General features: G+C 43.8%; 1 protein-coding gene across 1 annotated transcript in view; it reads left to right on the forward strand.

Annotated features, from left to right (window-relative positions):
- Positions 1 to 13,542, forward strand: part of LOC107090937 (spectrin beta chain, non-erythrocytic 1-like) — an 84,017-nt gene that overhangs the window by 32,096 nt on the left and 38,379 nt on the right. Inside the window, exons 6-24 of the mRNA XM_015384592.1 lie at positions 386 to 498; positions 1,106 to 1,293; positions 1,421 to 1,538; positions 3,497 to 3,655; positions 3,804 to 3,899; positions 3,984 to 4,190; positions 6,375 to 6,528; positions 6,603 to 6,754; positions 6,837 to 7,055; positions 7,142 to 7,222; positions 7,302 to 7,508; positions 7,580 to 7,791; positions 8,375 to 8,512; positions 8,588 to 8,708; positions 8,790 to 9,005; positions 9,099 to 9,518; positions 12,371 to 12,573; positions 12,712 to 12,802; positions 12,889 to 13,035. Of these exons, the coding sequence (XP_015240078.1) occupies positions 386 to 498; positions 1,106 to 1,293; positions 1,421 to 1,538; positions 3,497 to 3,655; positions 3,804 to 3,899; positions 3,984 to 4,190; positions 6,375 to 6,528; positions 6,603 to 6,754; positions 6,837 to 7,055; positions 7,142 to 7,222; positions 7,302 to 7,508; positions 7,580 to 7,791; positions 8,375 to 8,512; positions 8,588 to 8,708; positions 8,790 to 9,005; positions 9,099 to 9,518; positions 12,371 to 12,573; positions 12,712 to 12,802; positions 12,889 to 13,035 (3,242 nt within the window). The remainder of the gene's footprint in view (positions 1 to 385; positions 499 to 1,105; positions 1,294 to 1,420; positions 1,539 to 3,496; positions 3,656 to 3,803; positions 3,900 to 3,983; positions 4,191 to 6,374; positions 6,529 to 6,602; positions 6,755 to 6,836; positions 7,056 to 7,141; positions 7,223 to 7,301; positions 7,509 to 7,579; positions 7,792 to 8,374; positions 8,513 to 8,587; positions 8,709 to 8,789; positions 9,006 to 9,098; positions 9,519 to 12,370; positions 12,574 to 12,711; positions 12,803 to 12,888; positions 13,036 to 13,542) is intronic.

Genomic DNA, 13,542 nt, shown 5'->3' on the forward strand with positions numbered 1-13,542 from the left:
ACCCCAACACACCAAAACGCACCGCAACACACCAAAACGCACCCCAACACACCAAAACGCACCGCAACACACCAAAACGCACCCCAACACACCAAAACGCACCGCAACACACCACAACGCATCCCAACACACAAACGCATCCCAACACACCAAAACACACAACAATGCATCCCAACACACCAAAACGCACCAAAATGCACCCCAACACACCAAAATGCACCCCAACACACCAAAATGCACCCCAACACACCAAAATGCACCCCAACACACCAAAATGCACCAAAACGCACCGCAACACACAACAATGCACCCAACACACTAAAACGCACAAGTTTAAATAAAGGTGTTTGTCATCATCATCATCATCATCATCCTCTGTGTGCAGACATCAGCGTGGAGCATCCTGATGAGAAGTCTATCATCACCTACGTCGTCACCTACTACCACTACTTCTCCAAGATGAAGGCGCTGAAGGTGGAGGGGAAGAGGATCGGGAAGGTGAGCCGTGGAATCAGTTTGCTTCCACAGATTTCCTCCCAGCAGCACCAGAACCCGACCAGCTGACCTGCTTACTAAGCTGTGGTTCTGTTAGATCAGACCGAGCTACCGTGGAGGTTTGGTTCGATCCGTTTACAGCAGCTGTTCAGATAGGAGTTCAGTTTCTGGTCCAAAAACCCTGAAAGATGCTGAAAAACTGCAGTAAAACACAAAGAAAGAAGATCTGAGCAGCAAAGAGTCGATCTCTGCTGCCTGGAACCAGGACTGAGGATGAGGAGGATCACATCCAGCTCACTTATTCAGCTTCACATCTCAGAAATTTAACAACAACAACTTCTCTTAACTTTCTAAATAGATATTAACAGTTGTTGATTTTTTTTGTGACTAAAATGAAATAGAAAAAAAATAATATTTCCTGATTTTTTTTTAAAGCAGGAAATAGATTAGGAGTAAAAATAAAGATTAGAATAAGCAATAAAAGTGTTAATAATGATAAAGGAAATGTTTATGTAATGAAAGGTTTATCAGTTAAATAAACAAACTTCTCTCTGTTATCAGTTCTGTTTTTCCTGACGCTGTTTTTTTTCTCCCGCGCTTCGTCTGGCAGGTTCTGGATCACGCCCTGGAGACGGAGAAAATGATCGAGAAGTACGAGTCTCTGGCGTCGGACCTGCTGGAGTGGATCGAACAGACCATCATCATCCTCAACAACAGGAAGTTTGCCAACTCTCTGGTGGGCGTCCAGCAGCAGCTGCAGGCCTTCAACACGTACCGCACCGTGGAGAAACCACCAAAGTCAGCTTCTGCCGTTTCACGCTCCTCTTTCAATGGAACATCTAAGATGGAAAACATGTTTAACCTTCTGTTAATCCTCAGATTATGTCTGTAATGATCAGTCCCCTCCATCTTTGTGCGCCATCAGGTTTACAGAGAAGGGGAACCTGGAGGTTCTGCTCTTCACCATCCAGAGTAAGATGAGAGCCAACAACCAGAAGGTCTTCACCCCCAGAGAGGGAAAACTCATCTCTGACATCAACAAGGTAACTTCCCACTGGGAAAACAATCAAGAAATAAGTAAAAATCTCTTAAATTAAGTGTATTTACTCTTAATTTGAGCAGGTAGATGAGAGAATCTGCCGATGCAATGAGTATTTTACCCTTAAAATAAGATAATTAGATAATATGTACTTGAAATGAGACAATGCAAGTGTATTTACCTTCAATTTGAGTAGAATTTCTACCCTTAAAATAAGATAAATTGGATATTCACTTAAAATAAGAGACTGAAGTCTTTTTTCCAAATTTTAGTGTAAATTGTCCTGTTCCATTGGCAAAGTGTGCCATGAAACGAGGACAGATGGACCCAGTATTCAAGGAGAAACAGTCAGTAGGAAAGTTCAAAACGTTTATTAAATAACCAACCAAACTGAAGTGGAGCTGTGGCTCACCGACACTGCAGGAGGGGGGGTCGAGGCACCGCCCAATCTCAGACACTCTGGTTTAACAGTCCAGTCCAAGAATGTCCCAAAAGCTGCAGTTCCAGAGGTCTTGCAGGAAGCCGATCCTGGTCAGGGATTCAGAACAGACAGGAACAGGATCCAGACTTCCAGGCATCAAAAAGCTCCCAGGAGGGTTCAGAGTCTGACTGGGACCAGAAGCATGACCAGGTGGTCACGCACAGGAGCGGACAGGATCAGGTGCAGACAGGCAGGCTCAGTGGAAGAGGGTAGCAGAGACAGGACGTGGAACCAGAACTTGATGCAGGACTTTAAACTGGTCTCCTCCCTGGAGCCAGGCTTACTGGGATAAAAACTGAACCTCCCCCCCATAATGAGCCAAAAACCCAGAGGGCTCAGCGGGGGAGGAACAGTGGACGATCAGGAGACAAGACAAACACAAAAACCTCTTTCCACTGGCTGCTAGGATCCAGGAGATGAACCAAGGCAAAAACTGAACAGACAGACTAACAGAAAACAGATAATGATCTGGCCCTGAATGCTCAGGCTGAACATAATATATAAACCAGAGGAAACAGGTGAGAGGAATAAATTATAATTGAGGCAGGGAGGGAAAACGACAGGTGAAAGAAATTACCAATTAAGGAGGAGCAAAAAGGCCAGATCATGACAAATTGTCTCACTTCCTTCCATCCATTGTCAAAAACGCTTTATCCCAAGCAGAGTGGCGAGGGGTGCTGGTTCCTATCTCCAGCTGTCTAAGGGCGAGAGGCGGGGTCCACCATGGACAGGTCTCCAGTCCATCGCAGAAAGTGTCTCACTTACCTGCTCAATTCAAGAAGAAAACTTTACTTACTTAGATCTACAATTTTTGCAGTGTAGATTTCAATTTTTTGCTGTGCACACTAGAAAAAGGATCAAGAAATAAGTCAAACTTTCTTAAAGTAAGCGTATTTACAATTAGTTTGAGTCGGTAAATAAGTAAATAGAATTTGCCAATGGAAGTATTTTTACTCTTAAAAAAAAAGATATTTACATAATAAGCACTTGAAATGAGACAATGAAATTGTGTTTTCTTTTGTCTTGTTCCATTGGCAAAATGCCTCTCTTACCTCCTCAATCTAAGAACAAATGCACTTATTTTAAGAAAAAAATGACTTCTCTAGATTTAGATTTTTTCCAGTGCAGAGAAAACATCTGGAATGTTCTGATCAGCATCTTGTCGGCTCTTTGGGAAGAACTGTTTGTGTTTTTCAGCATAGTTTCTAACTAGATAAAATTATTTCAGACGTTCTGATGTAGTTTTTAAAGTTTAAATCACTAAGCTGAGGTATGGAGCTCCCTCTGAAGGTCCGCCTCAGTGATGATGACAGAGAGAAGCTGCTGCTCCTCCCACTGACTCTAACGCTCTGCGGTTCTCCCTCCTGGTCCGTTTTGGACCTCGGTGAATTCCGGAGGCGTCTCTGTAGGTTGTGATTTCCCGTCTGCTAGCAGCGTCTCCTCTCGCTCACTGCTCACCTCCTGGGTATGTTTGTTTTTAGGCGTGGGAGCGTCTGGAGAAGGCGGAGCACGAGCGGGAGCTGGCTCTGAGGACGGAGCTGATTCGTCAGGAGAAGCTGGAGCAGCTGGCCCGCCGCTTCGACCGTAAGGCGGCCATGAGGGAGACGTGGCTGAGTGAGAACCAGAGGCTGGTCTCTCAGGTAGAACACCTGGATGGGTTCTGTTCAGCAGCGCCTTTTAGTTCTAAACCAGAAGGTTTCAGTGATGAACTCCTGTTTTTCTCTTCCTTTCCCTTCGTTTCCTCTCCTTGTCTCCTTTCTTCTCCTGCTTCCTGTTATCTTTCCTCAGGATAATTTCGGATATGACCTCCAGGCCGTTGAAGCCGCCACAAAGAAACACGAAGCCATAGAAACGGACATCGCGGCGTACGAGGAGCGAGTTCAGGTCCGCCTCAGCTTCTCCTCATCCGCAGGTTAATCCTTCGGTCAGAACTTCATCAGCCGCCTCCTCTCTCCTCTGTCGATGCAGGCGGTGGTTGCCGTGGCGAAGGAGCTGGAGGCGGAGAGTTACCATGACATCAAGCGCATCACAGCCAGGAAGGACAACGTGATCCGTCTGTGGGAGTACCTGCTGGAGCTGCTGAGGGCCCGGCGCCACAGGCTGGAGCAGAACCTGGGCCTGCAGAGAGTCTTCCAGGAGATGCTCTACATCATGGACTGGATGGACGAGATGAAGGTAGCATCAGCGCCTCGCCTCACAGCTCAAAGGAGACATTTACAGCTTCAGTTGGTCTTTATTCCTAAACTCCTCTTATGAAGAAAATACATTAAACCGTCTAAATAAAAATAGTTTTAGAGATGCTCCTGTTGCAAAGCTTCTAAGAAATAATTAGAATTAATCCTAATTAAATGATCTGACATTCCTTTAATTTATATCCTGGTCAAAGTTTCTGTGTTTATCTTTATAAACTGGTCAAGGCTTAAAACTTGGTCTGCAGTTATTTACATTTCCTTAAATTGTATTTTATTTTCAGTCAGAATTACACCTTTTAGTAAAAAATTCAACATTTTAAAACCAAAATCTTATCTGGTATTTATCCTTTATATTCACACTGTTACGGACTAATTGGCTGATTGTTTATGTTTGCTTAGATTTCAGTAAAATAGAAACAATAATGATAAAAACACCAAAAATACACCTTAGTTAAGCTGTTTCTGCTTCCTGTATAATAAGGTTTTTTATTCCAGTCTGGATTTAAGTGTTAAAATTCATTTACTGACGTGTTTCTTTAATGAAGAACATTGATGAACGAAAAACTGCTGTTCCGCTGCTCAAACTTCATTCACTGGAAAAACGATCTAGAAATAAGTAAAAAGGATTTTATGCGTCTAATTTAGAATTAAGGCTTCAAAAACCAAAAGATGAGGAAATCAGTTCGAGTCACATCTACAATAAATTTGTGCTGGATGTGTCACTAAACTCCAAAAATGATCTAGAAATAAGTAAAGATTTTTCAAATGAAGTGTATTTACCTTTAATTTGAGTATAAAAATAAGATGATTTACAAATGGAATAAGATTTTTTACTCTTAGATATGATAATTAGATGATATGCACTTGAAATAAGACAATGGAATTGTTTTTTTCTTATTTTAAATGTAATTTGTTTTTTTCCATTGGCAAAATGTCTCATTTACTTCTTCAATTCAAGATATTATTTCAAGGAAAAAATGACTTATTTAGATTTAGATTTTTTTGCAGTGTGATATTCATGCACTGCAAAAACAATCTAGAAACTAGAAACAAGCAAAAATATCTTAAATTAAGTGTATTTACCCTTAATTTGAGTAGGTAAATGAGATGATTTGCCAATAGAATGAGCATTTTTACTCTTAAAATAAGATATTTGGACAAAATGCACTTGATATAAGACAATGCAATTGTGTTTTCTTATTTTAAATGTAAATTGTCTTATTCTATTGGCAAAATGTCTCATTTACCTCCTCAATTCAAGAACAAACGCATTTAATTTAAGAAAAAAACGACTTATCTAGATTTTGATTTGATTTTTTTCCAGTGTGCAGAACGTTCGTAAACAGATTTAACTAAAAGTCGAGACTAAATAAATATTTCTGGTTAATCAAAGAAGGTCATAGATGGAAAATTTGTAAACATGAAGCAGAAAAGATGGAAAAAGGCTGCAGGACGGATTTCATCCATTTCAACTAGAAAAACAATTCGCTGCTCAGTTTATTTGTAGAAATAACATTTTATCCCTCAGGAATAAAAAATTCAGCTCCTGAGAAATTTATCTCCAGTTTCTTCTGAATCCTGTTTTAAAACAAAAGAAAAACTGACTGCATAGTGTTGCCAGCAGGTGGCGCTGTAGGTTCACACATGAGCAGAAGTCCCTGAAAGCAGAGAAGGATAAGAGTTAAAAAACAATCCTGATGATGATGATGATGATCCAGTCAGATTGATTCAAAGTTTTCTATCTAAGGAAAACCAGCCAAACAGGAACAGACCAGATGAAGCTACTATGAAGAAAAAGCAGAGAGAGCAGAACGTTAGAGATTGAACTAACAGATTCTGCAGAGTGGGAGAATAGAGATAGAATGAAGCAGAATGATGAAAAAGGGGTCCCTATGTCCCCCAGCAGTCTAAGCCTATAGCAGCAGAACTATAGAGATAGAATGAAGCAGAATGATGAAAAAGGGGTCCCTATGTCCCCCAGCAGTCTAAGCCTATAGCAGCAGAACTATACAGATAGAATGAAGCAGAAACGGGTCCCTAATATTTAATGAACTAAAGTTGCATTTTAGTGCAAAATGTTTCATAATGATCCTGTTTTTAGCTGAATGTTGTTGAACCGTGACCTCCTGTCCCCGCGCCGACATTTGACCCCTCTGTCCGCCTGCAGATGCTGCTGCTCTCTCAGGATTACGGCAAACACCTGCTGGGTGTGGAGGACCTGCTGCAGAAACACGCTCTGGTGGAAGCCGACATCGCCATTCAGGCCGACCGAGTCCGAAACGTCAACAGTAACGCTCAGAAGTTTGCCACCGACACAGAAGGTACCACCGTACTGCTGAGCTTCTGCTTCCTGCCTCCTGTGCTCTTCCTCACCCCCCATCCTCCTCCTCCTCAGGTTATAAGCCCTGTGACCCGCAGGTCATCAGGGACCGCGTTGCCCACATGGAGTTCTGCTACCAGGAGCTGAGCCAGCTGGCAGCTGAACGCCGAGCTCGCCTCGAGGAATCCCGCCGACTCTGGAAGTTCTTCTGGGAGATGGCGGAAGAGGTTCTCCTCACTTCACCTCTGATCATTAATACACATGGAGGGTTTCCATGGCGATGGAACTGATGGAGTTTGTGCTCTGCAGGAGGGATGGATCAGGGAGAAGGAACAGATCCTGTCCTCTGAGGATTATGGGAAGGACCTGACAGGCACGGTGCGCCTGCTCAGTCAGCACAAAGCCTTTGAGGACGAGATGAGCGGGCGAGCCGCCCACCTGCAGCAGACCATCAAACAGGGCAAGGACCTGGTGGCCGACAACCACTTCGGGGCCGAGAAGATCAAGGAGCGGATCCGGGACATCGAGGTAGCCGACCTGCTGCTGAGGAAACACACAGGAAACGCTTTTATTTTGAAAGAGCCAACCTAACAGCTTCTTTCCTCCCTTTGCAGGAGCAGTGGGCAGCTCTGGAGCGTCTGTCTGCTGTGAGAAAAGCACGCCTGCAGGCGGCGTGCAACCACCACCAGTTCCAGGTGAGAACTCGCCACGATGACCTCATTCCAGACCCGAAACGTCGTCTCTGTCTGATCAAACCCAACCGTCTCCCTGCAGGCTGATGCAGATGACATTGACACATGGATGCTGGACGTTCTGCGCATCGTCTCCAGCGTGGACGTCGGCCACGACGAGTTCTCCGCTCAGGCTCTGGTGAAGAAACACAAAGACGTCGCAGAGGAGATCAGCAGCTATCGGCCCGCCATCGACGCTCTGCATGAGCAGGCCCAGACGCTGCCGCCGGAGAGGGCCAACTCCGAGGAGGTACACCTGCAGCTCCTTCATATCCCACTCAGATTCAAGCTGGTTCCTGACGGCCATCTCCACCTCTGTAGGTCCAGAACCGGCTGGCGGGCATTGAAGAGCGCTACAAGGAGGTGGCAGAACTGACCCGGCTCAGGAAGCAGGCCCTGCAGGATGCCCTGGCGCTCTACAAGCTGCTGAGTGAAGCCAGCGCCTGCGAGCTTTGGATCGACGAGAAGGAGCAATGGCTCAACAGCATGGAGATCCCAGAGAAACTGGAGGACCTGGAGGTCATCCAGCACCGGTGAGAACTTCACCGGACTTGGATCTTCCATTAATGTTCTTAATCAGGACTCCACAAAGTCGGTCCTGGAGTGCCGCTGTCCTCACTGGAAAAACGATCTAGAAAAAAATGAATGAATAAGTGTATTTACCCTTAATTTGAGAAGGTAAATGAGATAGTTTGCCAGTGGATTTTGTTTTTCTACTCTTAAAAGTAGATAATTAGATAAAATGCACTTGAAATAAGATAAAGCAATTGTTTTTTTCCTTTTTAAAGTGTAAATTCTCTTGTTTCTTGTTCCAAATGTCTCTTTTATCTCCTCAATCCAAGAACAACTGCACTTATTTTAAGAAAAAAATGACTAGATTTTTCCAGTGCTGCAGGGTTTAGAGGTTTAGAGAAGCTGATTATCAGGCTTTTGCTTGACTGCAGTCATCGTAATCAGCTGTGCTAAAGCAGGGAAACCTCTAAAACCTGCAGGACAGCGGCCCTTCAGGGCCAACTTTGGGGACGCCTGGTCTAGATGTTTGCAGACAATGCACAGAAATATCCATCAACATGAATGTCTTCATTCTTCATCGTTTCCCTTTTCATATCCGTCTAGGTTTGAGAATCTGGAGCCGGAGATGAACAGCCAGGCCTCCCGGGTCGCCGTGGTGAACCAGGTAGCCAGGCAGCTGATCCACAGCGGACATCCCAGTGAGAGGGAGATCAAGACCCAGCAGGACAAACTCAACACCAGGTAATCAGACTGGGTTAAAACCAGTTCAGAGTCCTGGATCGGAACCAACGATGACGATGGCGTTTGTCTGTCCAGGTGGAGTCAGTTCAGAGACCTGGTGGACCAGAAGAAGGAGATCCTGAACTCAACTCTGGGAGTCCAAAACTACCACCTGGAGTGTAATGAGACCAAGTCCTGGATCAAAGAGAAGACCAAGGTACTGCACCCATCCGCTCCACCTCTGCTGCCGTCGGTTTGACTCCTAAAGACCCTCAGGACATCCAAAACTCTCTTCCAGGTGATTGAGTCCACGCAGGAGCTGGGCAACGATCTGGGCGGAGTCATGGCTCTGCAGAGGAAGCTAACAGGGATGGAGCGGGACCTGGTTGCCATCGAGGACAAACTGAAAGACTTGGAGAAAGAGGCGGAGGGTTTGTCTTCCGAACACCCGGAGCAGTACGCAGCGATCAAAGGACAGCTGGCTGAGATCACCAGCGTCTGGAATGAGATGAAGGTTAGAGAATGACTGCTTGTTTGATGACGTCGTCTTTTCCTTCCTCGCATTAATCACTATAGCGACCATCCATTTCTTCTCCTCTGTTCCTAGGGGACGTTGAAAAACCGTGAGGAGTCTCTGGGCGAGGCCAGCAAGCTGCAGCAGTTCCTGCGAGACTTGGACGACTTCCAGTCATGGTTGTCCCGGACGCAGACGGCCATCGCCTCGGAGGACATGCCGAACACTCTGGCTGAGGCCGAGAAGCTGCTCTCCCAGCACGAAAACATCAAGAACGAGATCCGCAACTACGAGGAGGACTACCAGAAGATGCGGGACATGGGCGAGATGGTGACGCAAGGCCAGACGGACGCTCAGTACATGTTCCTCAGGCAGCGTCTTCAGGCGCTGGACACCGGTTGGAACGAGCTGCACAAGATGTGGGAGAACCGACAGAACCTGCTGTCCCAGTCCAACGCCTACCAGCTGTTCCTGAGGGACACCAAGCAGGCCGAGGCCTTCCTCAACAACCAGGTAACGCCTGCTGAAACCGTACCGCCAGAAAGGTAACGCCTGCTGAAACCGTACCGCCAGAAACGTAACGCCTGCTGAAACCGTACCGCCAGAAACGTAACGCCTGCTGAAACCGTACCGCCAGAAACGTAACGCCTGCTGAAACCGTACCGCCAGAAAGGCCTTGGGTTCGGCACAGAGGCTCTGGTTCTTCCCTCTGATCTAATTCTCATAGCATTTTCTGGGGTTGCTGCTAAAAATAAATCAGTTGATGTTGTTTAATCAGCCTCATGGTAAGAAGGTCTGATGCTGCCCCCTGCTGGCAAATAAGTTTTATTTCAGTAATATATTTATCTCACTGATCTCTATTTATTCCCTGGATTGCTGATTACCCTTTGGCAGTACAGAGTTGAAGTTAAGCCACCAGCCGCCATATTGGTACTCCCTTTTTGGACCGGTCGCAGTGTAATCACTCCATGTGCTACAGAATCTGACAACGACAATCTCGTTTTAATGGGGACTTAAGACTTTTAAAATAAAGATAAATTCATCACTTTGACACAGACTGGCTGTTTCATAGCATCAGTAGATTAACTTTAACTTAGAATAAATAAATAGTCCCATCATGTTGCATCATTATGAAGTCAATTAAGTCTATAAATCATGTAATATAACATATTATAAAATCCATAACTATAAAATTAATGTATTAATGGAGCAGAATAATACAGATGAGCCAAATGTGCTAAATTGATGATGTAACTGTAATATACATCTATTGATGACATTGCTATGGTAATTACATTTTACATATAATTTCAAGATTTTACATAAAGACTGAATTACAAATACACGTCTGTTAATGCTATAATATTTTCCTATTTGCAAATTATGCATAAATGATTCTATATACACTACCGTTCAAAAGTTTGGGGTCACATTGAAATATCCTTATTTTTTGAAGGAAAAGCACTGTACCTTTCAATGAAGATAACTTAAACTAGTCTTAACTTTAAAGAAATACACTCTATACATTGCTAATGTGGTAAATGACTATTCTAGCTGCAAATGTCTGGTTTTTGGTGCAATATCTACATAGGTGTATAGAGGCCCATTTCCAGCAACTATCACTCCAGTGTTCTAATGGTACAATGTGTTTGCTCATTGGCTCAGAAGGCTAATTGATGATTAGAAAACCCTTGTGCAATCATGTTCACACATCTGAAAACAGTTTAGCTCATTACAGAAGCTAAAAACTGACCTTCCTTTGAGCAGATTGAGTTTCTGGAGCATCACATTTGTGGGGTCAATTAAACGCTCAAAATGGCCAGAAAAAGAGAACTTTCATCTGAAACTCCACAGTCTATTCTTGTTCTTAGAAAGGAAGGCTATTCCATGCGAGAAATTGCTAAGAAATTGAAGATTTTGAAGAACGGTGTGTACTACTCCCTTCAGAGGACAGCACAAACAGGCTCTAACCAGAGTAGAAAAAGAAGTGGGAGGCCGCGTTGCACAACTGAGCAAGAAGATAAGTACATTAGAGTCTCTAGTTTGGAAACAGACGCCTCACAGGTCAGCAACTGGCATCTTTATTAAATAGTACTCACAGTATTCAGTTTGTGCTGCCCCTTTGAAGGGAGTAGTATAATGTTTGAGTTGCTTTTTTTCCATCAATCATAACATCATAACATGCAAAATATTTCAGCTCATGACTTTTAAAATAAGAAATAATGCAAACACCACAAAAACGAGAGCATCATCCACTTAATATAGAATTACTACATTGACCTTTCATAGTGAATTACTTTCTATTTTGTAACGTTAGACCCAATGTCAATAGCTAACTCAGTCAATGTCTTCCAGTCAGTCTGAGATAGCCAGACTATTGTTATGCTACATACTGTATATACATACTATACTATAGTATATATATTATACATATTATACTATAGTATACAGTATATGGATTGGCATATATATGGATTTATTGGTTAGTTCATCCACTGACTCTAAATTACCTTTCAGGTCTAAGCACCTAAAACATCATACATACATACAGGGAAAGAAAGAAGGCACAGAGACAATTAATTTAGTTACTCGTGAGGAGAGCAGGAAGAGACTGCAGAGTTTACAAATCACCAACCCACTCTGCCGGTCTTCAGCTTTCTCCTTGCTATTTATTAAAGTCAGGGGATGTCCCTAATTACACAAGCTGAGGTTTAACTAAGGGGAAGGGAAACACAATGATCTTACTTTAAACCTCAGCACATAGGTTAAAACAAAGCATGTGGTTGTTTTACAATTGAATTGTTCCAAGAACACATGGTTGGAAGAAACATGTGATAGAGGATGTTCAGGCCTCTTTCACAACATGACCTTTATCTGGAACGATCTTTAGCAAGAGTTAATAATCGATAAATCACACATTATACATCATAACAGTTCATTAGCACACAACCCATGAAACACAAACGGAGTATAAATAAATATTTCTAACATTACCTGTGGAACATCTTCCTACAGCCGGCAAACACCTTGTTTTTGCAGCCAAATGCTGCACAGGTAGAGATATTTAGTGCGCAACTCCTTGGGAGTTGGGAGTACCAACATGGCGGACGGTGGCTTCAGTTTTTTGAGGAATCCAGTGAATAAATAGAGATCAGTGGTTTATCCGGACAAAAAAAGAGAAAATAAATGCTGCGGATAATCCTGTCCAACTGATTTTGATTGAGTTTTTGGTTGATTTGATAGATGCAGAAGGTGTTAAGCGAGTTACTAAAACCCGCGTATAAAAGTGACGCTGAAGTTCAACATGAGGCCAATGAGCTGAACCTCTCTGAACACTGGGTGACACTTGGCTGTCTGGTTTTCAGGAATATGTTCTGGCTCACACCGAGATGCCCACCACCCTGGAGGGGGCCGAGGCCGCCATCAAGAAGCAGGAGGACTTCATGACCACCATGGATGCCAGTGAGGAAAAGATCAGCGGTGTTGTTGACACAGGACGCCGCCTGGTTACCGACGGCAACATCAATGCCGAGCGTATACAGGAGAAGGTGGACTCCATCGATCAGAGGTGACCGAGGTTCTTCTTGATAAAACATCTTCTTTGGTCTTTTGAGGTGTTTGTCACCAAGGTTGAACTGGTCTGTAAAAAGTTCTAGAAGAGACGTAGTTGATGTCAACACTTTGGTGTTCCTGTTTTGTTTTTCAGACACAAGAAAAACCGACAGGCAGCAAAAGATCTGCTGATGAAGCTGAAGGACAACAGAGACCTGCAGAAGTTCCTGCAGGACTGCCAAGAGGTGAAGCCCTCGTGTTTACAGCTCAAAGCCGTGCATGTGACGGTAAAGATGTCCCGGTCGGTCGTTTACCATCTGCTTGTCCCCAGCTGTCCCTGTGGATCAACGAGAAAATGCTGACCGCCCAGGACCTGACGTACGACGAGGCCAGGAACCTCCACAGCAAGTGGCTGAAACATCAAGCCTTCATGGCAGAGCTGCAGTCCAACAAGGAGTGGCTGGATAAGATTGAAAAGGTCCGGAAAGTTTATACAGAAGCTTTATCTCTACAGGAAGTAAAAGCTTCCCAGTTTTACACATTTGAATTAAAACTTTTCTAAATGGAGTTAACATTTGATGATATAGTCTTTATGATGCTAGCTTAGTTTAGCATGAAGTCTTCGTCTTTTAAGGTCCTGCTGAGACATTAGTCCTTTAATCCTGGAGATGTTCTTCGGGTGACAGAAGGACGACTTTGTTCCTGTCTGAGTCCATCACTACACCCAGATGTAGAGCCCAGGTTTATAGATGAATTAGATTCAGTTCTATTCAGTTTATTTCTATAGCGCCAATTCACAACACCTGTCATCTCAAGGCTCTTTACTATTTAACTAGATCATAGCGTCAAACCTTTGATTCAAAGTTTTCAATTTAAGGAAAACCAGTTGATTACATCGACTCATTGACTCTTCAGCAATCCCTCACACTAAGCATGCTTGTAGCGACAGTGGAGAGGAAAAACTCCCTTTGAACAGGAAGAAACC

Source organism: Cyprinodon variegatus, unplaced genomic scaffold, assembly GCF_000732505.1.
Source record: "Cyprinodon variegatus isolate N-32 unplaced genomic scaffold, C_variegatus-1.0 Scaffold317, whole genome shotgun sequence".
NCBI lineage: Eukaryota > Metazoa > Chordata > Actinopteri > Cyprinodontiformes > Cyprinodontidae > Cyprinodon > Cyprinodon variegatus.